The sequence below is a fragment of the Hypanus sabinus genome, chromosome 7 (assembly GCF_030144855.1).
Source record: "Hypanus sabinus isolate sHypSab1 chromosome 7, sHypSab1.hap1, whole genome shotgun sequence".
NCBI classification, from domain to species: domain Eukaryota; kingdom Metazoa; phylum Chordata; class Chondrichthyes; order Myliobatiformes; family Dasyatidae; genus Hypanus; species Hypanus sabinus.
In genome coordinates, this window is record NC_082712.1 from 172,680,320 (window position 1) to 172,705,703 (window position 25,384).

The 25,384-nt window shown below is 41.6% G+C and overlaps 1 protein-coding gene across 9 annotated transcripts in view; it reads left to right on the plus strand.

The window, feature by feature from the left end:
• LOC132397404 (doublecortin domain-containing protein 1-like) overlaps positions 1 to 25,384 on the plus strand; it is a 544,514-nt gene that overhangs the window by 1,880 nt on the left and 517,250 nt on the right. For 8 of the 9 annotated variants that reach the window (XM_059976139.1, XM_059976134.1, XM_059976131.1 and 5 more), the window contains exon 2: positions 884 to 1,039. In XM_059976139.1, coding sequence (XP_059832122.1) covers positions 1,017 to 1,039 — 23 coding nt within the window. In that variant the 5' untranslated portion in view covers positions 884 to 1,016. Of the gene's footprint in view, positions 1 to 883; positions 1,040 to 9,521; positions 9,642 to 25,384 lie in introns of those variants that run through there. The other variant, XM_059976132.1, reaches the window with a different exon arrangement.

Here is a 25,384-nt window from a genome sequence, read left to right on the forward strand (position 1 = left end):
GCCCTTTTTTTTTGAAGATGAAATGCCATATATTAATAAAGACAAATGTAGTAATGCTAAGTAAGTTCTTGATGAAGTACTGATTTAGCCTTGCATGGTAATGTCAATACTGAATGCAGCATCTGTGCTCTTACTCTGCCTCTACAAATGATGCCTGACCTACTGAGTTTCTCCAGCAGTTTGTTTTTTTTTTGGTCCCGAAAGCTAATTCTACTATTTTAGACTTTTTCAGCCATCCGAGACATTTAACGGGAGCGATGTATACACAGGGCCAAAGATCCTTCCCCTCTGTACCACAATCTCTTTCACCCCCTACCATCAGGCAGGAGGTACCTTAGCATTACGACAAAGACCTTAAGCATGGGAAACAGCTTCTTTCACCAAGGCATGAGACTACCATGACTCCCTGCCACCCTCAGGTTTTGTCACGGCAAGTGCCAGTAATGTTATACTGTTGACTTTTTAACTTGCATTGTAAATGCACCTTATTATTTAACTTATCTGTGGTAATATTACTTTATGTGTTGTGTGTGAGTTACATGTAACGTGTTCTGCATCTTAGTCCGGAGGAACGTTATTTCATTTGGTGATATACATGTGCACACTTGAATCACAATTAACATGAACTACAAACCTGATCCAAAGCTGAATATGACAAATATAGATAGATCATGTTGGTTGGGATCTGGGGAGTTAATCTATGTGCACAATCTCAGACATAGAATATAAAATACCACTTCTGAGAAAAGGCTTAAGACCCCAAATTGAATTGGTGCTGAACAGCTTTTTCCCATCACAATACAAAACTGCTCTCTGAGATAAGTATTTATCTACATTTGTCTCTCAGTCTTTGTTTATTGATTTTCCTGTCTTGCACCTTCAGACAAATTGAGGCCATCACTTCTGACAGTGATGTCACTGGGGCAGAACTTTATGACATCATCCCAGAGAGAGGCCCTATAAAATATCTGCAGTCAGGTCTCTTTCAGTGAGCAGTCGATGAAAATAACCAGGACATGAAGAAGCAAACCAAAACAGGGTAAGCAAACCAGTATACTCTATTACAACATTTAAATGTTAAACATGCCATCATTAAAGCCAGGAAACCAGCTCAGAAACAATTTCAATAGAATGGATAATGTTGCTTCCTGTAAATATTCCTGTGGGAGTCAAAGATCCCAAAAATTAACAGAAGAGGGATTCAAAGCAAGGGAAAGAATGGAGAAGATGCACAAAGCCATGCTGACTATTCTAATCAGTCTTTGGCTTTCCAAATGCAAATAAACCCTGTCCCTCAAAATCCTTATCAATGCATTTTCCATCACTGATATATGGCTCACCAACCTGTAGTCCCATGACCTATTCCTGTTGCCTATCTTAAACAAAGGCAGAGCATTAGCTACCCTCCCTCATCCCAAAAACATGTGGGTCAATATGTTAGTTAGCCATTAGTATGTTGGTGAGCAATGGAATTTGGAGGGAATTGAGAGAATGTTGGGAGAAAAAGAAAAAATTGGATTGATGGAGGATAGATTGATCTAAATGAAGGTTGATTTTTCTCAGATTTGATGGGTTGGAGGGACTTTTTGAGCTGTATCTGTCTATGACTAAACTGGGATATTTATAGAGCTATTTAAAATTAATTAGAAAAAGGTAGGAGGTTGCCCAAAGGGTTTCTTCGTAAATTTAGACCATAATTTGTAAGCCTGCAAAGTCTTACTCTACATTCCCAAACCAAAAGCTGTGGATGAACTAGGAGGTATGTCGTCTGCTGAAGGCTAGATCTGCGGCATTCAAGTCCGGCAACCCAGGCCTGTACCAGAAAACCAGGTATGATCTGCGGAGGGCTATTTCAAGGGCAAAGCCACAATTTTGAATGAGGTTGGAGGCGATATCAGATGCACAGTAACTCTGGCAGGGACTGCAAGACATTGCTTCCTACAAAGCAAAACCCAATAGTATGAATGGCAGCACTGCTTCACTACCAGAAGAACTCAACGCTTTCCATGCACGCTTTGAAAGGGAGAACACATCTACAGCTGTGAAGATCCCTGCTGCACTTGATGACCCTATGATCTCTGACTCAGAGGCCGATGTTAGGCTGTCTTTAAAGAGAGTAAACCTTCGCGAGGCAGATGGTCCTGATGGAGTACACGGTAAAGCTCTGAAAACCTGTGCCAACCAATTAGCAGGAGTATTCAAGGACATTTTCAACCTCTCACTGCTACAGGCAGTAGTTCCCACTTGCTTCAAAAAGGCAACAATTATACCAAAACCAAAGAAGAATAATGTAAGCTGCCTTAATGACTATCACCCAGTAGCACTCACATCAACAGTGATGAAATGCTTTGAGAGGTTGGTTATGACTAGACTGAACTCTGGTCTCAGCAAGGACCTGGACCCATTGCAATTTGCCTATCGTCACAATAGGTCAATGGCAGACGCGATCTCCATGGCTCTTCACATGGCTTTAGACCATATAGACAACACAAACACCTACGTCAGGACTATAGCTCAGCATTCAATATCATCATTCCCACAATCCTAATTGAGAAGTTGCAGAACTTGGGCCTCTGTAATTGGATCCTTGACTTCCTAACCGGAAGACCACATCTGTGCAGATTGGTGATCACATATCCTCTTCACTGACGACCAACACTGGTGCACCTCAGGGGTGTGTGCTTAGACCACTGCTCTATTCTCTGTGTACGCATGACTGTGTAGCTAGGCATAGCTCAAACTCCATTTACAAATTTGCTGATGATACAACCATTATTGGTAGAATCTCAGGTGGTGACAAGAGGGCGTACAGGAGTGAGATATGCCAACTAGTGGAATGGTGCCGCAGCAACAATCTGGCACTCAACATCAGTAAGACGAAAGAGCTGATTGTGTACTTCAGGAAGGGTAAGACGAAGGAACACATACCAATCCTCATAGGGGGATCAGAAGGAGAGAGTGAGCAGCTTCAAGTTCCTGGATGTCAAGATCTCTGAGGATCTAACCTGGTCCCAACATATTGATGTAGTCATAAAGAAGGCAAGACAGTGACTATATTAGGAGTTTGAAGTGATTTGGCATGTCAACAAGTACACAAAAAAACTTCTATAGTTGCACCGTGGAGAGCATTCTGACAGGCTGCATCACTATCTAGTATGGAGGGGCTACTGCACAGGACCGATAAAAGCTGCAGAAAGTTGTAAATCTAGTCAGCTCCATCTTGGGTACTGGCCTACAAAGTACCCAGGACATCTTTAGGAAGCGGTGTCTCAGAAAGGGAGCATCCATTATTAAAGACCTCCAGCACCCAGGGCATGCGCTTTTCTCACTGTTACCATCAGGTAGGAGATACAGAAGCCTGAAGGCATGCATTCGGCGATTCAGGAACAGCTTCTTCCCCTCTGCCATCCAATTCCTAAATGGACTTTGAAGCTTTGGACACTACCTCACTTCTTTAATATACAGTATTTCTGTTTGTGCACATTTTCTTAATAATCTATTCAATATACACAATCGGTTTACTTGTTTATTTATTATGTCTTATTTTATTTATTTTTTTCTCTCTCTGCTATATTATGTAATGCATTAAACTGCTGCTGCTAAGTTAACAAATCCCACGTCACATGCCGGTGATAATAAACCTGATTCCGATTCTGAATCTAACATATAGAAGCAGAATTAAGCCATTCGACCCATCAAGTCTGCTCTATCATTTGGTTATGGCTCATACCCCTGCCTTCTCCCCATAACTTTAGGTTTATGGGGATCCTTAACCTTAGGTTTAGGTTTACCATTTTACGAAGGTGAAGGCTTGTGCCTTGATATAATGATGTGTTTCCTGAGTGCGGCTGAGAAAAGGAAAGAATAAGAATGGACCCCCACCAGTGGGAAGAAGATTCTCACTGTTGCAATAGGGATGGTATGTTTGAGGTGGCCAATGAGGTAAGCTATAGGAAGGAACTTTGAGGCACACTTCTTGTTTCATTGTCAGTAACATTTTAATGAGTTAATCAAAGTCAAATATATTATCAAAGTCTTGAGGCAAATTGGGGTGGAAAATTGCCAGGGCTGGACAAGGTGTGCCCTCAGACCACGCAGGAGGCAAGTGCAGAAATTGCTGGGGCCCTAGCAGAGATATTCAACTTATCCTCAGCAACAAGTGAGATACCAGAGGATTGGAGAATAGCCAATGCTGTTCTGCTGTTTAAGAAAGGCTCTAAAAATAAACCAGGAAATTATAGGCCGGTGAGCCTGACATCTGTCGTGGGAAAGTTATGGGAAAGTATTGGAAGGTTAACTGGATAAGTACATTTGCAGATGACACCAAGATTGGGGTGTAGCGTACTGCAAGGAAGACTATCGTGGCTTGCAGTGGGATCTGGACCAGCCAGAAAAATGAGCTGAAAAATGCCAGATGGAATTTAATGCAGACAAGTGTGAGGTATTGCACTTCAGTAGGGCCAATCAGTGTAGTGGTAGGGCACTGAAGAGTGCAGTAGGAGAAAGGAATCTGGGAGTGCAGGTCCATAATTCATTGAAAGTGGTGTCACAGGTATATAGGATCATTAAGCAAGCCTTTGATACATTAGCCTTCATAAATCAAAGTATTGAGTGCATTAGATGGGATGTTATGTCGAAGTTGTATACAACATTGATGAGGTGTAATTTGTATTGTGTGCAGTTTTGGTTATATCTACCTACAGGAAAGATATAAATAAGGTTGAAAGAGTACAGAAAAACTTTACAAGGATGGTGCTGAGACTGGAGGACCTGAGATATAAGGAAAAATTGACTTTATTTCTTGAAACATAGAATATTGAGGGGAGAATTGATAGAGGGATACAAAATTGTGAGGGGTGTAAATAGGCTAAATGCAAGCAGGCTTTTTTCACTGAGGTTGGGTGGGGCTACAACTAGAGGTCACGGGCTAAGGGTGAAAGGTAAAAAGTTTAAAAGGAACATTGGGGAAAGCTTCTTCATTCAGAGGGTTGTGAGAGTATGGAACAAACTGCCAGACCAAGCAGTGCATGCAAGCTCAATTGCAACATTTAAGAGGAGTTTGGACAAGGAGATGGATGGTAGAGGTATGAAGAGTTACGGTCCCAGTGCAGTTCAATGGGAGTAAACAGTTCGGCATGGACCAGGTGGACTGATGGGCCTGTTTCTGTTTTGTACTTTTCTTTGACTATACATACTGTATACATTTCTCTGACATTAAATGTACCTATTGAAACTAAGTAGATACTGTATATGTTGCCATAGACCTTGATTTATTTTCTTGCAGATATTTATTCCAAAATAAAGAAATACAATAGCATTTCTGAGAAACTGTATAAACAAAAACCGACAATTAATCAATGAGCAAGACAAATTGTGCAAATAAAAGAATAAGTAATAGTGAGAACATGAGTTATAGAGTCCCTGAAAGAGGGTCTGTACATCAGGTCAGGATGAACACAGAAAACGTGAAACAGGGACAAACATGAGGAAATCTGCAGATGCTGGAAATTCAAACAACACACACAAAATGCTGGTGGAACACAGCAGGCCAGGCAGCATCTATAGGAAGAAGCACTGTCAACGTTTCGGGCCGAGATCCTTCATCAGGACACCTCTTTTTTCCTTTATTAGGGAGAGAGAGAGAGCCTGTGGTACGTTGAATTACGGGGTGAACGAGTAGTCTTTGGGGTACTGCAAGTCTGTGTCTTTATTGATGCTTTGCTGCACACTTGAGTGCTCGGTGGGGGTGTGCCGATGGTTTTTTTGCTGGAGGGGGAGTGGGAATCGTTGCTTTGCTGCTGCTTATGCGTGAGAGCGGTGAGCTGAGGGAAGCTTTAGGGTTCTAACATTTAACTATCATTCATTCTTTGGCGTACTCTTCTGTTTTTGTGGATGGTTTGAAGAAAAAGAATTTCAGGATGTATATTGTATACATTTCTCTGATTTTAAATGTACCTTTAAAACCTTTGAAAAAATGCTGGAGAAACTCAGCAGGTCAGATACCATCTGTGGAGGGTTCCATCTTCGTGAAGATTCTTGGTCCAAAATGTTGCCAGTTTATTTCTCTCTATAGATGCTTCCTAACCCATTAAGTTCCTCCAGTATTTTTGTGTATTCTCTGGTTTTGCTGCATCTACAGAATCACTTGTGTTCAGTTCAGGTGGTGGTAGTTCAACCTGTCCGACGATTACAGGAAACCTGTGCAGGAGAGTTTTTAAAGTGGAAAAGTCTTTGCGCTGGGGCAGTTCCACTCTCTCAAACTCAGAAGTTCAGGTCTAGTTATGAGTAATTGTCACAAACTGGGGTCTACCTTGGTTGCAGTGGATGACAAAGTCATCTTCTGTGCTTTGTCATGTCCTTCGCTCTTCATACAGTGTTGCGGTATCGTCTTCCTAGCTGTTGGATCACACTGTAGATCTAATTTGCTCATGCTAGGACTGGTATGTCCCCATCTCACCGGGGTATGAGCGCGCCAGCTATCCTCACATGGTGTTGCCCACCTGTTGAAATGGTGTACCAGGGTGTGTGGCCCCTGTGCCATGCAAACAGCTACTTGGAGCCACAGCTGAGAGCTGAGTGTCCAGTAGGAACCAAAGGTGAATGAGCTGTCCCAGAATGGACACAACAAGCCCCTTCACCAGAGTAGCTACTTTCCCTGGACACCAAGGACTACAAATAAAAGTATGCACCCAGGACACTACCTGATTATAGAGAGAAAGGAGTAGGTTATCTCAAACATGAGATAATTAATGCCACAGTATTCCAAGAATGGTTACTTTTAAGGCTAGTTTAGGCAACACAATAAATCATTTATCATGACAATTCAGTGAATTCATGCAGGCCTTGCCCATAGGAATGGATACTGTAAGTATCAATAATGCTGTGTCTCAGATAAGGTAAGAGTAACATCATGCACACAGGCATGCAACTCATCACAGATCTGGATAAAGATGAAATCTCAGCCCGAGTCAATGACTGTTTACTCCCCTCCATAGATGCTTCGACCTGCTGAGATCCCCCTGCATTTTATATGTGTTGCTCAAGATTTCCAACATCTGCAGAATCTTCTTTATCTATACTTTTCAGTAGAGTAGTAGTGATGTTTAATGGGCCCATCAAATCAAAAAAGGATACAAGAAAATAGGAATTCTACTCCACGTGTTCCCACTTGGCGTAAGCAGCATCCATCAAGGACTTCTTCCATCCAGGGCATGCTCTCTTATTGCTGCTGCCATTGGGCAGGAGTTACAGCAGCCTTAACACCCATACCAACAGGTTCAGGAACAGTTATTTCCCTACACCATCAGGCCTCTGTACCAAGGTGGATAATTCCACTCACCTCAACACTGAACTGATTCCACAACCTAGGGAACATGCGCAAAATGCCAGGTCATGCAACATCTATGAAAGTGAATAGACAGAAGGCTGAGACCCTTCTTCAGGATCCGCTTTCAAGGACTCTACAACTCATGCTTTAAATATTTATTTATTTATTTATTTATTTATTTGCACCGTTTGCCTTTCGCACATTGGTTGTTTCTTCGTCTTGGTTTGTAGCTTTTCATTGATTCTATAGTATTTCTTCGTATTCACTGTGAATGCCAGCAAGAAAACAATTCTCAGGGTAGTATATGGTGACATATATGAACGTTGATAATAAAGTTACTTTGAACTTTGAACCTGTCACCCTGCACACATCACACTTCAATACAGCTAGTATTGAACCTGCTGTCCTTTGACTGGCAAATGTACAACCACACTAGATGCAGCAGTTTGCTGTGACCCTTGCATACAACAGGTCATCAGACAATAGCGTCTACGGAGCCAGGAAAGGGATTTAAGCAGCAAAAATGCATCTTTTAATGTCATTGTTTACAAATGGTTCTAAAGGGATTCAGAATCATGTCTATTATCACAGACGCGTCATGAAATTTGACGCTTTGCAACAGCTGTACTGTGCAAAACAGAAAAAATCATTTTAAGTTACAATAAGAAATACAGTGGACTGCATTTATTTGGGCCACTGGTTAATCGGGACAGTTGCTTATTTGGGAAAACTCTAAACGGACAAAAACAAATCGAGATATTAGCCAGGATTTCCTTTGTTTATTTGGCACACTATGCCGCTTAGTTGCGGCAGCAGACAGTTGCTGAACAGTTTCTAACTAGCGTCAATTGCATCCATGTTGTGTCAGAGAGGACAGTTTCTAAATAGAGCCATTTGCATGCTTGAGTTCAAAAGGCATTGATTTTTGTCACTGATATTTGGCAAGTAATAAACAGACAATTCAGAACTGTTTTGCTCGCTGCAGTTTGGAGATGCCAAAAATGGCTGGGAGTGAAAATGAAATGATTTCACTACTTCAACAAGTTAGGAACTACGAAGAATTTGAGGCAATCAACAATCATCTTGAAAGTTACATTGATATCGAAAATTTGGAGATACAATCATGGAAAGCACTGTTTGGAGGCAGTCCATTATCTGCACAGATGTCTGTGCTGATTTTGTTCACTCAAAAAAATTACATCGGCTTGCACTGAATGAATTCTTCTGTTGATAACTACTAGGAACTAATACACAGTTTTATAGTACCACAGCAGTTTTGGTAGTATTCTAATTTATTCTGTATTTCATTTAAATATATAATTTGTTACTCAGTTAAAAGCTAATATATCTTTTATATACATTTTTAACTATTTCCATGAAACTTCGGCTAAGTAGAGCAGCTACTTAATTGGGCCAAAATATACTGGTGCCAATGTATCCCAATTAACTGGAATCCACTGTACACAAGATATAAACAATTAGTGTAAAAAGAGAACAAAAAGTGAAGTAGTGTTCATGGTATCTAAGTGAGGTAGCAGGATAATTGTCCATTCTGAAATCTGATAGTCTGAAGAAGCTGTTCCTAAAATGTTGAATGTGTGTCTTCAGGCTCTTGTACCTCCTCGCTGATGGTAGTGACAAAGAGAAAGTGTGCCCCGGATGGTGAGGATCCTTCATGATGAATGACACCTTCTTGAGGCACCATCTAGTGAAGATATTCTTGATGTGGAGAGGCTAGTGCCCACAATGGAGCTATCTGACTTTCCAACACTCTCTCCAGCTTTTTCCGTTCCTGTGCATTGGCACCTCCATACCAAATGGTGATGCAACCAGTCAGAACACACTCACAGTACATCTGTAGAAATTTGCTAGAGTTTTTGGTGACAAAATCTGCACAAACTTTTAATAGCTACTGGCATGCCTTATTTGTAATAATAGCCTCAAAAATGATAGCAAGAATTAAAAGTATTACCAGAAGGAGATTCCACATTAATTACTCATATAACAGAAACTTTTCATATTATGAATTTCCTTGAATTTTCTATTGTGGTAATACCCTTGTGTAGATTTGCATAGGTAGCCAGGGAAATAGCTTCTTATTAGCTTTGACACTCAATTATTTCCCTCGGAGCTGCACCAGGTTACAAGTGTTTTGATCACATGATTTTTGTGTCTAGCAACTGTTGCTAGAGGTCTCAGGCTTCAGTTCTTGGTGTTTCAGTGTGGAAAAATTATGTGGAGAACTTTCATGACACTTGCAAACTTTGAAAAAGGATCAAAGTGATGAAATCATAACCATAGAATCTTAATACAGGTAAATTAGAATTTTTTCTAACTTTTTTTGAAAATATTTCTTGATTTCTCCAAGTACTAAAGGATCTCAATTATCTGAAAAGGTTAAGAACAAAAATAATTTCAAAATCAAAGGGTAAATGTTATATTATTCTTAAATCAACATTACTGAAAATAGTGAAGAATATGATGACATAACTTTAATTTTAATTTGTCTTAAGCATATAGTTTAATTTCTAGCAAGTAACTGGGTGACTATTTTTACAACTACCAATGCAAAACTGAATGAGAACATGCAATCAAGGAAACAAAATGAAAATTGAGTGGAATTTCAATGCATTGTGTTTAAGAATCTTCACCATTATAACAAAACATTTTTGGGAAGTGCCACAGTGGTGTCGGGGGACACTACGACAGCATAGTGGGGCATGATGGTAGTGTAATAGATAGTGCGATTACAGCTTGGGTATTAGAGTTTGGAGTTCAATTCCTGTGTCGTCGGTAAGGAGTTTGTACGTTCTCCCCGTGACAATGTGGATTTCCTCTGGGTTCTCCAGTTTTCTCCCACAGTCCATTGACATACTGGTTAGTAGGTTGACTGGTCATTGTAAATTGTCCTGTGATTAGGTTAGGGTTAAATAGGCAGGTTGCTGGAGGACGTACAGAGACTTCTTATAGAACAGTGCCAGAATTTAACTCAAAACACCGTAACACCCTGAGCTATATTAGTGTCACGCTAACTGCTACACTATCATAATGTTCACTATAAGGATTTAAAAAAACATGTGATACTTTCAGAAAGACTCAGATACATTGTAGTGGAAGGGAAGATTTATATTTGGTCTGTCGTTGGTTTATTCTGAGATTTTCACTATCTGAACTAATCTGTCATGATACTGAATTTAAGGAATTTTGTAAGTTCATGGTCTACCTAAGAGACTCTGTGGGTGTAGTTGTGTCATTTACTTCCACAAATGAGCTGAGCATCATTTCAGAAGTATGTTCATACCATGTCCAATATCCAATCAGTAATTGTAAAATGGAAGGCCTTGATGGAGTACATGTGGATAGAATGTATCATGTAGTGGGAGAATCTAGGACCAGATGACACAGCCTCAGAATAGATGGTTGTCCTTTTAGAACAGAGATTTCTTTAGCCAGAGAGTGCTAAGCCTGTGGAATTCATTGTCACAGGTGGCTATAGAGGCCAGGTAATTGGATATATTTAAAGCGGAGGGTGATAGGTTCCTGATTTGTAAAGGCATCAAAGGCTATAAGGAGAATGGGGTTGAAAAGGATAATAAATCAGTCAAGATGGAATGGTAGAGTAGACTTGATGGGCTGCCTGGACTAATTCTGCTCCTATTGCTTATGGTCCAAGTTACACAATTTTTCTTTTGATCAGTTTTGTTCTATATGTTCTCATCTGCTCTTTATAAATCTTTTTATGATACACAGGGATTTAGAAACATAGACATAGAAACATAGAAAACCTACAGCACAATACAGACCCTTCAGCCCACAATGCTGTAGTGAACATGCACCCACCCCAGAAACTACCTACGGTTACCCACATCCCTCTATTTCTTGGTATACATAAACTGTAGATTTTTTGTGGATATTAAGTGAATACAGAGAATAGTATTTGCATTTATGAAGCATCTTCAATATTGAAAATGCATTTCAGATAACTTCAGAGTGAAAGCACGATGAATTGTATGGTAGAGGTATCACCCCGTGGTTAAGGCTGTTTTCACATGGTAAGGGTAATTAAAACAAGAGGCATAGCTTTAAGGTGACAGGAAGGAATTTTAAAGAGATTAAGGAGTAATTTTTGTGCACAGGGAGCAGTTGATGTCTGGAATGTATTGCCAAAGGAAGGTAATGGAATCAGACAATGAACAAACCCATGAACATCACCTTACTATTTTTGCTCTCCTTTTGCTGTACTTATTTAATTTACTTACACTACTGTGTAAGTCTTAGGCACATATATATAGCTAGGATGCCTAAGATTTTTGCACAGTACCATAGTAATTTTATGTAGTACACTGTACTGCTGCCCCCCAAAAAACAAATTTCTGACATATGAGTAATGATAAACCTGATTTTGATGTGGGCTCTATTGTGGACTGAGTGTGGGAAAGAGGTCAGGGAGAGTGGAATCATGGTTGGAAAAAGGGGAAGAGAGAGAGGAGGGAGTGGGAAGCTCCAGATAGACATTCTGAAATAATCAATGAACCAATTTTTTAGAATCAAATGACCTTGCCCAGTGTCTCAGGACCAGGTGTGGCTGCACTCCTGCCACCCCCATCAGTCCCACACCCATCCATCCTCACCATTTCCAATATTCTTTGCATCTTCTAGATTTATAAACTCAATCTCTGCTCCACGTTGACTAAGACAATACTGTGCAAACGTCTAAGACACCCTAGCTATATATATGTGCCTAAGACTTTTGCACAGTACTATATATATATAGACTATGTATATTGGTTGATTAGATATTTGCATTAATGAGCAGGTGTACATGTATATTTAATAAAGTAGCCACTGAGCATATGTACTGTATAAAATCAAACTGATCACTCATGCACCAAAATGCTACCCCTGCCTGGTTTGACTTATAGACAACTCTACTTCCACACTTCCCAGGGACGTGTACCTCCTCTGGTGAAGGGGCTTGATGTGTCCATTCTGGAGCAGCTCACTCACCTTTGCTCCCAATAGACACTCAGCTCTCAACTATGGCTCCAGGTGGCTGGTTGCATGCGACAGTTGCCACATTCTGGTGCACTGCCTTGACAGGCGGGCTGAACCAGGTGAGGGTAGCCCACAAGCCTCATACCCCGGCGAAGTAGGAACAATGCTTGCTCCAGCATGTGAAGTCAGCAATGGCAGACAGGGTGGATGAGATCCAACGGCCAGGAAGGTGGTTCTGCAATGCTCCAAGGAGAGAGAAGGGCATGACAAGGCACCAAAGAAGTCACGGTCATCCACTGCATCCATGGAATGTCCCAGTTTGTGATGACTAATCGGACCACTGGACCTGGACTTCTGAGTTCGAGAGAGTGGAACTGCCCCAGTGCAACAGCTTTTCCACTTTAAAAACTCAGCAGCACAGTTTTCCTGTCATCATCTTAATACGACGGACAACCACATTTGTAATTTATATATTTTTTAATGTATTGCACTATACTGCTGCTGCATTGAAACAACACATGTCACAACACAGGCCAGTGATATTATACCTAATTCTGATCAGGTGACAACCAGATCAGGTGGATAGTAACATTTTTAAACGGGAAACCCAGTTGATCCATGTTCCTTAGGTACCTCATGGTTCTTTTGTTTTGAAAGGTATCGATGCTTCCTATAGTGGGAGAGTCTAGGATCAGGGCACAATTTCAAAATAGAAGGATATCCCTTTAGAACAGAGATGAGTAAGGATTTCTTTAGCCAGAGTGTACAGAATCTGTGGAATTCTTTGCCACAGTTGGCTATGGTTGCCAAGTCATTGGGCATATTTAAAGCAGAGGCTGATAGTTTCTTGTTCAGTAAGGGCATCAAAGGGTATGGGGAGAAGGCAGGAAAATGGCATTTAGAGGGATAGGATATCAGTCGTGATGGAATGGCAGAGCAGACTTGATGGGCCGAATGGACTAATTCTGCTTCCATATGGTCTTATGGTATCCCTTTCTCACCCCACCACATATCAACCTGATTGATATAGCTTTCACTCATTGTTGAAAAACATACAGGAGTGGGCGATTCTGATATATAACCCTGGAGAGAAGAAGTTTTCTATCGACAACTAAGATCAAATGACCATCTAAGGTCAGACAACAAACGTTTTACGATCTTTGTGAATCTTTTTAGATTGTCAAGGATTTCTTGCTATACATAAACTGTAATTTCTTTGTGGACATTTGGTGAAAACAGAAAACAGTAATTTGCATTTATGAAGCATCTTTAGTATTGAAAATACATTAAAGATAACTTCAGAGTTAAAGCAGAACAGTGGTCCTGGTTGAGAGGGACTTAGTATATACTGATCCGTGATTCTCTGCCAAATAATTTTCCTGGTTTTAATACAGTTCTTTACCGCTTTGAAGATCCTTTTAAATCCAGGTGTAACTAAAAGTTCTAAAGGTTAAGATTTCTAGGTAGTACAACACAGAATCCTTTTTCTAAAGAAAGAATTGTAAAAGTGGTAAGTACAAGAGATTCTGCAGATGCTGGAAATCCAGAATAAAACTCCCAAAGTACTGGAGGAACTCAGCAGGTCAGGCAGCATCAATGGAGAGGAATAAAGAGCCGACATTTTGGGGCGAGAGTCTTCATCAGGTGAACACCACCTTGGTGAAGGATCTCTGCCTGAGACATCAGTTCCTCCAGCATTCTGTGTGTTGCTGTAAAAATGATGCTTGCTTTGGTATTTTGAAAGCACATACTGCATCCTGTGGAAAAAGTACTGGTGGTTTATATTACAAGTTAATTATAGTTTTGCTTTGAGGAACTTTATTTTTGGGATGTAGGAAGTACTGTTAAGTTACTAATTGTGCATCCCCAGTTGTCTATGAGCAACAATAGCCTCCCACACAGTGTGGAAGTAGGGTCATCTAAGGGTCAAACCAGGTAGGGGTAGCACTTTTGGTGCTCAGTGACATGAGTAAACAATTTATTTTTATATATGCACTCAGTGGCCACTGTATTAGGAATCCCTGTACACCTGCTCATTAATGCAAATATCGAATCAGCCAACCACTTAGTAGTGACTCAATGCATAAAAGCATGCAGGCATGGTCAAGAGGCTCAGTTGTTGTTCAGACCAAACATCAGAATGGGGAAGAAACGTGAACTAAGTCACTTTGACCGTGGAATGATTGCTGCAGCCAGACAGGCTGGTATGACTATCTCAGAAACTGCATATCTCCTTGGATTTTCAGACACAACAGTCCTGAGACTCTAAAGTCTAGAGTTTACAGAGAATGATGCAAAAACAAAAGTATCCAGTGAGTAGCAGTTCTATGAGTGAAAATGCCTGGTTAATGACAGAGGTCTGAGGAGAGTGGCCAGACTGGTTCAAGCTGACAGGGAAGCAACAGTAACTCAAATAACCACACACTGATGTGCAGAAGATCTTCTCTGAAACTTGAAGTGGGTTGGCTACAACAGCAGAAGACCACATCAGGATCTCTCCTGAACCTAATAAAGTGGACACTGCGTGTATATATAATACAAATTTCAATTTTTAATCCCTCATTCTTGCTAGCAGTTATAAAAGTTACCAAATTAACTTCCGTTGTTTAAACATTCACACCTCCATCTGTGATGGCTTCAGGGGATCAATGACAAGAAAAGACAGATTTAAGATGAGAAGAAGATACTTTCATGGAGATCTGACAGATATATATTTTTAACTAGAGTGATTGATATCTGAAATGTGCTGCTGGAGGAAATTGGTAGAAATTAGATATAATTACCACATTCAAGAGGCATTTAAAAAGACTGTTCAATAGGAAGGCATAAAAGGATACAGTCCTGATGCGAACAAATGGGACCAGTATAATGAAAAGAAGAGGTCAGTGTGGACTGGTGAGGCTGTAGGGCCCACTACTGTGCTGTACAACTTTATGGCCACTACTCACACAGTGCTTGGCAGCAGTTTGCCAAGAAGTCTTTATCAGCGTCTTCCCACTCTAAAACTTCTAAAGGATGAGAAGGCAGATAGCTAGATTGGTGAGTCTGGAAGTCAAACCCAATGGGAGAAATCCTGTGAGTGATGGGGGAATTCAGAGGCCCGATGTTTGTGAGTCCTCAAATTCATTGGAGGCCTGCCTGGAGTTAGAGGACTGTGTGTGTGTGTTGTGGTAAACTATGTATACCTGTCTGGACACGCCCCTCTGCTGACTGCTGCTGTGGCTCCTCCCACAGACCCCTGTATAAAGGCAATTGGGGCACTGCTCCTCCCTCAGTCTTCAAGATGTCGTGGTCACGTTTTGCTGTTAATAAAAGCCTATCATTCACTTCCAGTCTCCTAGAGTTATTGATGGTGCATCGTGTGTGTGTGTGTGTGTGTGTGAGAGAGAGGGAAGAAAAGAGCTTTCTTTTTGTTTTGCTGCTCGAGTTGGTGTTGTTTGTGTTGTTCCACTGAACATTGTGGGCATGCTCTCCTGGCACTGGAATGTGTAGTGACACTTGAGGGCTGCCCCCAGCACATTCTCAGGTGGTGTTGATTGTTGATGCAAACCACACTTTTCACTGTACATGTGAGAAATGAATCTGAATGTTGGAAATAGCTCCACTGTTAGCTTTTCTTCCCTCACCCACCATTTCTACTTTTTCAACCATTCCTTAATTGTTACTAAGTCAAAATCCAGTACTCTTAGTAGATAATGGATCATATCTGAGTGAGCTAGGGTTTTTCTGTTTGGAGCGAAGGAGGATGAGAGGTGTCAAGATGAGACTGCCAGAGACTTTTACCCAGGGCAGAAATGGCTAATGCAAAGAGGTGTAACTTTAAGGTATTTGGAGAAAGCTACAGGGGAGATGTCAGAGGCAGGCTTTATAAACAGAGAGGGATGGGTGAATAGAAAGCGCTGCCACAAATGGTGGTAGAGGCAGAAACATTTAAGAAACAATCAGATGATAGAAAAATGGAGGACTTTTTGGGAAGGAGAGTTAGATTGATTGTAGAGTAGGTTAAAGGTTCGACACAACATTTTGGGTGGAAGGGCTTATACTGCATTGTACAATGGTACTGGCAAACAACGCGACCAAGGACAATATCCCCCAGACGGTTCTTGAAACTACTTCTTTCACTTCTTTTACATCTTTTTCTTTCAGATATGGTTCTGGTATTGTTTGAAGCCTGTGATCTTTATCCTGGTGGTGTGTTTTCTGGCCAATTGAATGATCTGTTGGAGGATGGTATTAGAGACCTGAATCTTTTCTTTCTTTATTTATTTACGGGATGTGGGTGACCCAGATAAACCAGCATTTATTGCCCTTCCCTAGTTGCCCTTGAGAAGGTGGCATGAGCTGCCTTCTTGAACCACAGTCCCTGAGGTACAGATACACCCACAGTGCTGTTAGGGAGGGAACTCCATGATTTTGACCCAGCAACAATGAAAGAATGGTGATATGTTTCCAAGTCAGGATGCTGAGTGACTTGGAGGGGGATTTCCAGGTGATGGTGCCCCCAGGTATCTGCTGTTCTTGTCCTTCTAGTTGGTAGTGGTAGCGGGTCTGGAAGGTGCTGCCTTAGGAAATTGGTGTGTTGTTGCAGTCCATCTTGTAGATAACACACGCTGCTGCAACTGTTTGTCGATGGTGGAGGGATTGGATGCTGTGGAAGGAGTACCAGTCAAGTGGGCTGCCTTGTTCTGGATGGTGTTAAGCTTTTTGAGTGTCGATGGAGCTGCACTCATCCAGGCGAGTGGCGAGTATTCCATTACACTCTTGACCTGAGCCTTGTAGATGGTGGACAGGCTTTGGGAAGTCATGGGGTAAGTTACACGCCGCAGGATACCCAGCTTTTGACCTGCTCTGATAGCCACAGTGTTTATATAGCTAGACTAGTTTAGTTTCCTGTCAATGGTAACCCCCCAGGGTGCTGATAGTAGGGGATTCAGTGATGGTGATGCCATTGAACGTCAGGGGATGATGGTTAGAGTGTCTCTTGTTGGAGATGGTCATTGCCTGACACTTGCATGGCTCAAATGTTACTTGTCAGCCCAAACCAGGATATTGTCCTGGTCCAGGTCTTGGGCAACGTTTAATTGGCAGTTTGTGGATTGAACAACCAATGTGCAAAAGACAACAAACTGCAAATACAAAGGGAGAGAAAAAATAACTAAGCAATAAATATCAAGAACATGAGATGAAGAGTCCTTGAAAGTGAGTCCATGGGTTGTGGGAATGGTTCAGAGTTGGGGTTGTGATAGTAATCCCTTCATCTCAAGAATGAATGAAGAAAATTTTCTGTTGGGATGAAAACTCACTGCCATTGGGTTCCTTGTTTGGCATTGCCATCATTAAACTACAGCTTTGTCAAGTGTTAGAGGTAACCCATAAAATGTTAATGCCCCTATTCATATGGATTCTACTAATTAAGGTTAATGAGCTAGAGATATGTTTTAAGTGCCGTATCCTGCTGATTATTGTAGAGCATCAAACCTCCTAATTTACTTAAAACATATTTCTCATTTGGATCAATTTGAAATATGTTAATGATCATTGGGTCTTTAATACAGATTTGAAGAAGTGGTAAAGTGTTTTTTCCTATTTGTGCAATTTGTTCTTTATTTCGCACTTTGGGTGTTTGATGTTTTCTTGAACGGCTTCCATGGTGTTTCTTTGTTTTGTGGCTGCCTGCGGGAGGGCAAATCTCAATTGTATTCTGTATACATACTTTGATGACAAATGTATTTCTGGTTTAAAATGGTGCTGGTGAATCTCAGTGACTTCTGGCTGGTGAGTAATGAAACAAAGAAAACAACTAAGTACTTTGTTAATTACAACGATCATCACAAACAATAGTCTGTCACTTCCCTTTGGACTTGGAGGCAATTTGATGTGACAGAACTGAGATGAGGCAAGGCAAGGCCTGCAGGCCCATTGCCAAGAGTGAGGAATACCTGAAGTTCAATCAATTTAAGCACTGGTCTGAATCGGAAAGATCAGGTACAGGCTGAATCGAGGTGGCGGGGTCCAGTCCCCTGAGTGTATCAAAGTGATTGAACCTGATATTTGGACAATGATTTAAGCACTGGGCTGAATTGAGAAAGGATAGGTACAGGCTGAATCGAGATGGTGGGCTCTAGTCCCCAGAGCGTATTGAAGTGACTGAACCTGATGTTTTGACTACAATTTAGATAACTGGCCAGATTGGAACGGTCAGAGTGTTGGGGCCTGATGTGAGGGGTGGGTCTGTTCAACTCGTTGCTCTGCTGTGTGCTGAACTGAGGGTCTGGGGACAGACTGTGGACTTCAGTTCAGAATGCTATTTGCTTATGTTTATTGTTTGCAAGATTTGTTTTTTTCTTGGCACATTCGGTGTTCGATAGTGCTCTTTTTTTATGGGTTCTTTTGGGTTTCTTTGTTTCATGTTTCATTTTAGATTTTTGGACCACTGGGATCTCTTCTGGGGAAGGTGGGACCTGTACAGATTGAATGGGTTGCACCTGAACTCGAGGGGGAGCAATATCCTTGCAGGTAGGTTTGCTAGCATGGTTCAGGAGGGTTTAAACTAATTTGCAAGGGGGATGGGACCCAGAGCGATAGAGCAGTGAAAGACATGCATGGAGTAAAGCCAGATCTAACATATAGAGAGGCTTTGAGGAAACAGAAGCAGAATAAAGGGTGTAAAGGTAGTAAGGTTGTGGTGGACTACATATACCTGTCTGGAAACGCCCCCCCCCCCCGCTGACTGCTCCTGTGGCTCCTCCCACGGACCCCGGTATAAAGGCGATTGGGGACTCCGCCCCGGCCTCAGTCTCCAGGATGCAGTGTGGTGGTCAATTGCTGCTTGTTCTTTCTTCCAGCCAATAAAAGCCTATATCTCACCTCATGTCTCTAAGAGTTATTGATGGTGCATCAAAGGTAGAAGAGCTAAAGTGTGTGTACTTCATCAGGAACAAAGGTGATGAACTGAGATCTTGGATACATACATGGAGTTCTGATGTAGTGGCCATTACAGAGACTTGGCTGACACCAGGGCAGGAATGGATTCTCCATATTCCTGGATTTCAGTGCTTTAAAAGGGATAGAGAGGTGGGGAAGGGGAGGAGGGGTGGCATTACTGGTCAGGGATACTATTACAGTTACAGAAAGGGTGGGTAATGTAGCAGGATCCTCTTTTGAGTCAGTATGGGTGGAAGTCAGGAACAGGAAGGGAGCAGTTACTCTACTGGGGTTTTTCTATAGGCCCCCTGGTAGCAGCAGAGATACCGAGGAGCAGATTGGGAGGCAGATTTTGAAAAGGTGCAAAAATAACAGGGTTGTTATCATGGGTGACTTTAACTTCCCTAATATTGATTGGCACCTGATTAGTTCCAAGGGTTTAGATGGGGCAGAGTTTGTTAAGTGTGTCCAGGACTGATTCCTGTCACAGTATGTTGATAGGCCGACTAGGGGGAATGCCGTACTAAATCTAGTATTAAGTAACGGACCGGGTCAGGTCACAGATCTGTCAGTGGGTGAGCATCTGGGGGACAGTGATCACCTCTCCCTGGCCTTCAGCATTATCATGGAAAAGGATAGAATCAGAGAGGACAGGAAAATTTTTAATTGGGGCAAATTATGAGGCTATAAGGCTAGAACTAGTGCGTGCAAATTGGGATGATGTTTTTGCAGCGAAATGTACTATGGACATGTGGTCGATGTTTAAGGATCTCTTGCAGGATGTTAGGGGTAAATTTGTCCCGGTGAGGAAGATAAAGAATGATAGGGTGAAGGAACCATGGGTGACAAGTGAGGTGGAAAATCTGGTCAGGTGGAAGAAGGCCGCATACATGAGGTTTAGGAAGCAAGGATCAGTTGGGTCTATTGAGGTATATAGGGTAGCAAGAAAGGAGCTTAAGAAGGGGCTGAGTAGGCCTTTGTGAGTAGGGTAAAGGAAAACCCCAAGACATTCTTCAATTATGTGAAGAACAAAAGGATGACAGGAGTGAAGGTAGGACGGATTAGAGATAAAAGTGGGAAGATGTGCCTGGAGGCTGTGGAAGTCAGCGAGGTCCTCAATGAATACTTCTATTTGGTATTCACCAATGAGAGGGAACTTGATGACGGTGTGGACAATATGAGTGAGGTTGATGTTCTGGAGCATGTTGATATTAAGGGAGAGGAGGTGTTGGAGTTGTTAAAATACATTAGGACGGATAAGTCCCCAGGGCCTGATGGAATATTCCCCAGACTGCTCCACGAGGCGAGGGAAGAGATTGCTGAGCCTCTGGCCCCGTATATCTTCGTTGTCCACGGGAATGGTACCAGAGGATTGGAGGGAGGCGAATGTTGTCCCCTTGTTCAAAAAAGGTAGTAGGGATAGTCCGGGTAAATATAGACCAGTGAGACTTACGTCTGTGGTGGGAAAGCTGTTGGAAAAGATTCTTAGAGATAGGATCTATGGGCATTTAGAGAATCATGGCCTGATCAGGGACAGTCAGCATGGCTTTGTGAAGGGCAGATCGTGTCTAACAAGCCTGATAGAGTTCTTTGAGGAGCATATAGATGAGGGTATGTGCAGTGGATGTGATCTACATGGATTTTAGTAAGGCATTTGACAAGGTTCCACATGGTAGGCTTATTCAGGAAGTCAGAAAGCATGGGATCCAGGGAGGTTTGGCCAGGTGGATTCAGAATTGGCTTGCCTGCAGAAGGCAGAGGGTCGTGGTGGAGGGAGTACATTCAGATTGGAGGATTGTGACTAGTGGTGTCCCACAAGGATCTGTTCTGGGACCTCTACTTTTTGTGATTTTTATTAAAGACCTGGATGTGGAGGTAGAAGGGTGGGTTGGCAAGTTTGCAGACGACACAAAGATTGGTGATGTTGTAGATAGTGTAGAGGATTGTCAAAGATTGCAGAGAGACATTGATAGGATGCAGAAGTGGGCTGAGAAGTGGCAGATGGAGTTCAACCCGGAGAAGTGTGAGGTGGTACACTTTGGAAGGACAAACTCCAATGCAGAGTACAAAGTAAATGGCAGGATACTTGGCAGTGTGGAGGAGCAGAGGGATCTGGGGGTACATGTCCACAGATCCCTGAAAGTTGCCTCACAGGTAGATAGGGTAGTTAAGAAAGCTTATGGGGTGTTAGCTTTCATAAGTTGAGGGATAGAGTTTAAGAGACGCGATGTAATGATGCAGCTCTATAAAACTCTGATTAGGCCACACTTGGAGTACTGTGTCCAGTTCTGGTCGCCTCACTATAGGAAGGATGTGGAAGCATTGGAAAGGGTATAGAGGAGATTTACCAGGATGCTGCCTGGTTTAGAGAGTATGGATTATGATCAGAGATTAAGGGAGCTAGGGCTTTACTCTTTGGAGGGACAGGGGATGAGAGGAGACATGATAGAGGTGTACAAGATATTAAGAGGAATGGATACAGTGGATAACCAGCGCCTCTTCCCCAGGGCACCACTGCTCAGTACAAGAGGACATGGCTTTAAGGTAAGGGGAGGGAAGATCAAGGGGCATATTAGAGGAAGGTTTTCACTCAGAGAGTGGTTAGTGCATGGAATGCACTGCCTGAGTCAGTGGTGGAGGTAGATACACTAGTGAAGTTTAAGAGACTACTAGACAGGTATATGGAGGAATTTAAGGTGGGGGGTTATATGTGAGGCAGGGTTTGAGGGTCAGCAAAACATTGTGGGCCAAAGGGCCTGTAATGTGCTGTACTATTCTATGTTCTATGGCTGTCTGCTAGGAGACGAATCTCAAGGTTGTTTAACGCATACATTGATAATTAATGTACTCTGAACTTTGAATCTTTGAAGAACATTTAGTACAGAGGAGCTTTCTCACCTTTGTCTAAGGTGAGAGAAACATTTAACTTGGTAATGTTTTTATCAGTGTCTAACTTTTCTTTAAATTATAGATTTAATATCACGACAGTAGGCATAATAATAGTAATAATAATGATGATAATAATAGTAATAATAACAATAACAAATTCATGATGATAAATGTAAAAAATGTCAAGGAAAACCAGAAACAATCCAACATATTACAAGATCCTGTAGCAGTTTAACACAATCTGATTATTTACACAGGCAAGCATCATTCATCAAAATCTTGGTTTAAAATACAAATTCATGAAAGAAATCATACTTTACTATAAATACAAGCCTGATCCAGTTTTAGAGTCAGAATACCACAAATTATATTATGACCAATCCATTATTATAGATAGGACAATCCATAACTATCTAGATATAATAATGCAAGATAAACAAGCAAGAACAACTTATTTAATAGAGCTAGCCATTCCAAACACGTAACTTACAGAAATCAGACAAAATTAGAAATATGCTGAATTAAACGAGGAAATTGAAAGGCCAAGGAACATGAACAGGGTATGCATTGTCCCGACAGTAATATCTACAACTGGTATCATCCCAAAGTCACTATACAATAGAATTAAACATGAACAGCAATATCTATGTAAATCTTCAGAAAGCCACAATACTAAAAACCTCTAGAATACTCTGAAAGTTCCTAGTAATTGAGAAACAAGCATGCTCTGTTATGCCTGTACCTCAGATTTTACTAGCTTGAGTAGATAAAAACTAAATTGCAATCATAACAATAGGAATAGAATTATTATTTTATTGTTGTTATTATCATCATTCAAATCGAGTATGATGTTCTCTTAAGGGGTTGTCTGTTGGTGGGTGTTCAGGTGTCTGTAGAGGCTGATCCAGGATCCAAATATCTGTAATGTTAGGGTGTATCCTTTAATGGAGAATGCCTGTGCATGACTTAGTTTAATGCCTGTGAATGACTGATGCAGGGACAGCCTTGGCAGATCACAGTCAAGGTCTAGTTGCATGGAATACAAGGTGACTGGGGACCCTTCACTGCTGCAGCCTTCCTCTGCCTTCACTGCTTTTGTGATGTGTCATCAACTTCCACCAGCTCCTCCTTTGAGGTCTTAGTTAGATTGCTGTTTGTTTGGAACTCCCCCTTGACCTTACTGCCATGGGTGGTCAAGCACCAGATGGCTGAACTTTAGACAGCATCGCTCTCAGGAACTCACAAGCCTCTTCACATGATAAGGTGATGATCCTTGGGGAAGATGATCAAAGTACGTTTACGTCTCCATATACTAACTAGAGACTCATTTTTATCCGCAGGCATTCAAGCATTTACAGGAAAATACAATACAATTTATGAAAAAACATACATAAACAAAGTCTGGCAAACAACCATAGTGCAAAAGAAGACAATTTTTGCAAATGAAATAAGTAAATAAGTAATACTGAGAACATGAGTAGTAGAGTTCTTAAAAGTGAGTCCATGGGTTGTGGAATCAGTTCAGTGTTGACTTGAGTGAAGTTATCCAGTCTGGTTCAGGAGCCTGATGATGGTAGAGTAATTGGATTGTTCAAATGCAGAGAAGTTGTGAAACAGGACAAGAAGCATTAATCCTGTTATGCTTCTGCAAGAACGGTATAGTAGAGGGATGACTTGTTGCAGGATGGAAGGGACACGAGAGCTGCCTATGAAACTGGTACAAACTTGCATGATCTTGTGCAGTGATCACACACTGCTGGACATTAATTGAGTGAGAACCTTACCTGTTAATGAAAACTGCTGTCTGGTCTTATGGTATCCTGATGGCTACTCAAGCGCAGTTAATAATACTCTGAACTTGATAGCTGCAGGAGTTCTGTTAGTAATGCCCTAATCTCAAGGGAAGCCCATCATTGTGTTGGTTCTAGTCCTTCATTGTGCTAATTCCATTGATAGGCTGGTATGTTAGTTAACCTTTGCGAAAAAGGGTGGATAGGGTGGTGAAGAAAGCTTTTGGTATGCTGGCCTTTATAAATCAGAGCATTGCGTATAGGAGTTGGGATGTAATGTTAAAATTGTACAAGGCATTGGTGAGGCCAAATTTGTATTGTGTACAGTTGTACAGTTCTGGTCACTGAATTATAGAAAAGATGTCAACAAAATAGAGAGAGTACAGAGGAGATTTACTAGAATGTTACCTGGGTTTCAGCACCTAAGTTACAGAGAAAGTTTGAACAAGTTAAGTCTTTATTCGTTGGAGTGTAGAAGGTTGAGGGGGGACTTGATAGAGGTATTTAAAATTATGAGAGGGATAGATAGAGTTGACGTGGATAGACTTTTTCCATTGAGAGTAGGGGAGATTCAAACAAGAGGACATGAGTTGAGAGTTAAGGGGCAAAAGTTTAGGGGTAACATGAGGGGGAACTTCTTTACTCAGAGAGTGGTAGCTGTGTGGAATGTGCTTCCAGTAGAAGTGGTAGAGGCAGGTTTGATATTTTCATTTAAAGTAAAATTGGATAGGTATATGGACAGGAAAGGAATGGAGGGTTATGGGCTGAGTGCAAGTTGGTGGGACTAGGTGAGAGTAAGCGTTCAGCACGGACTAGAAGGGCCGAGGTGGCCTGTTTCCATGCTGTAATTGCTACATGGTTATAAAAGGGTATTAATAACCTGTTCAACAACATTATACTCTGCTGAATGGGAGATGTGGGTTACGTCTACCATGGACTGTATAAGTCCCTCGGACATCTCAAAGATGCGTGGTGTAGTAGTTTAGTTATCCACTCTCTGTTGCCCCTAGTCTGGGAACCATTGATGAGAACATGGCCAGAATAAAGTAAAATGAACGTCAATGTATGCTTGGTGGTTGGTATGTACCTAGTGGGCTGAAAGATCGGTTTCTGTTCAGTGTATGAAATATGTTAATTTACACTTATTCCTAATGATAAATCAATAGCCTTAATAGCATGTTATTAGGGTTATTCCAAGCCAACGTAGCAGAGCAGTTGGCATGATGCTATTACAACTTGGGGCATTCCGGAGTTCAGAGTTCATTTCTGGCACTGTTCTGTAAGGAGTCTCTGTACGACCTCTCTGTGAAATGAATGGGTTTTCTCTGGGTCCTCCGGTTTCCTCCCACAGACCAGAGCATGCCAGGTAGATTATTTGTCCAATTAATTGCCCCTTGATTAGGTTAGGTTTAATCTGGTTTGTCGGGAGTTGCTGGGGCAGCATGGCTTGAAGGGCCAG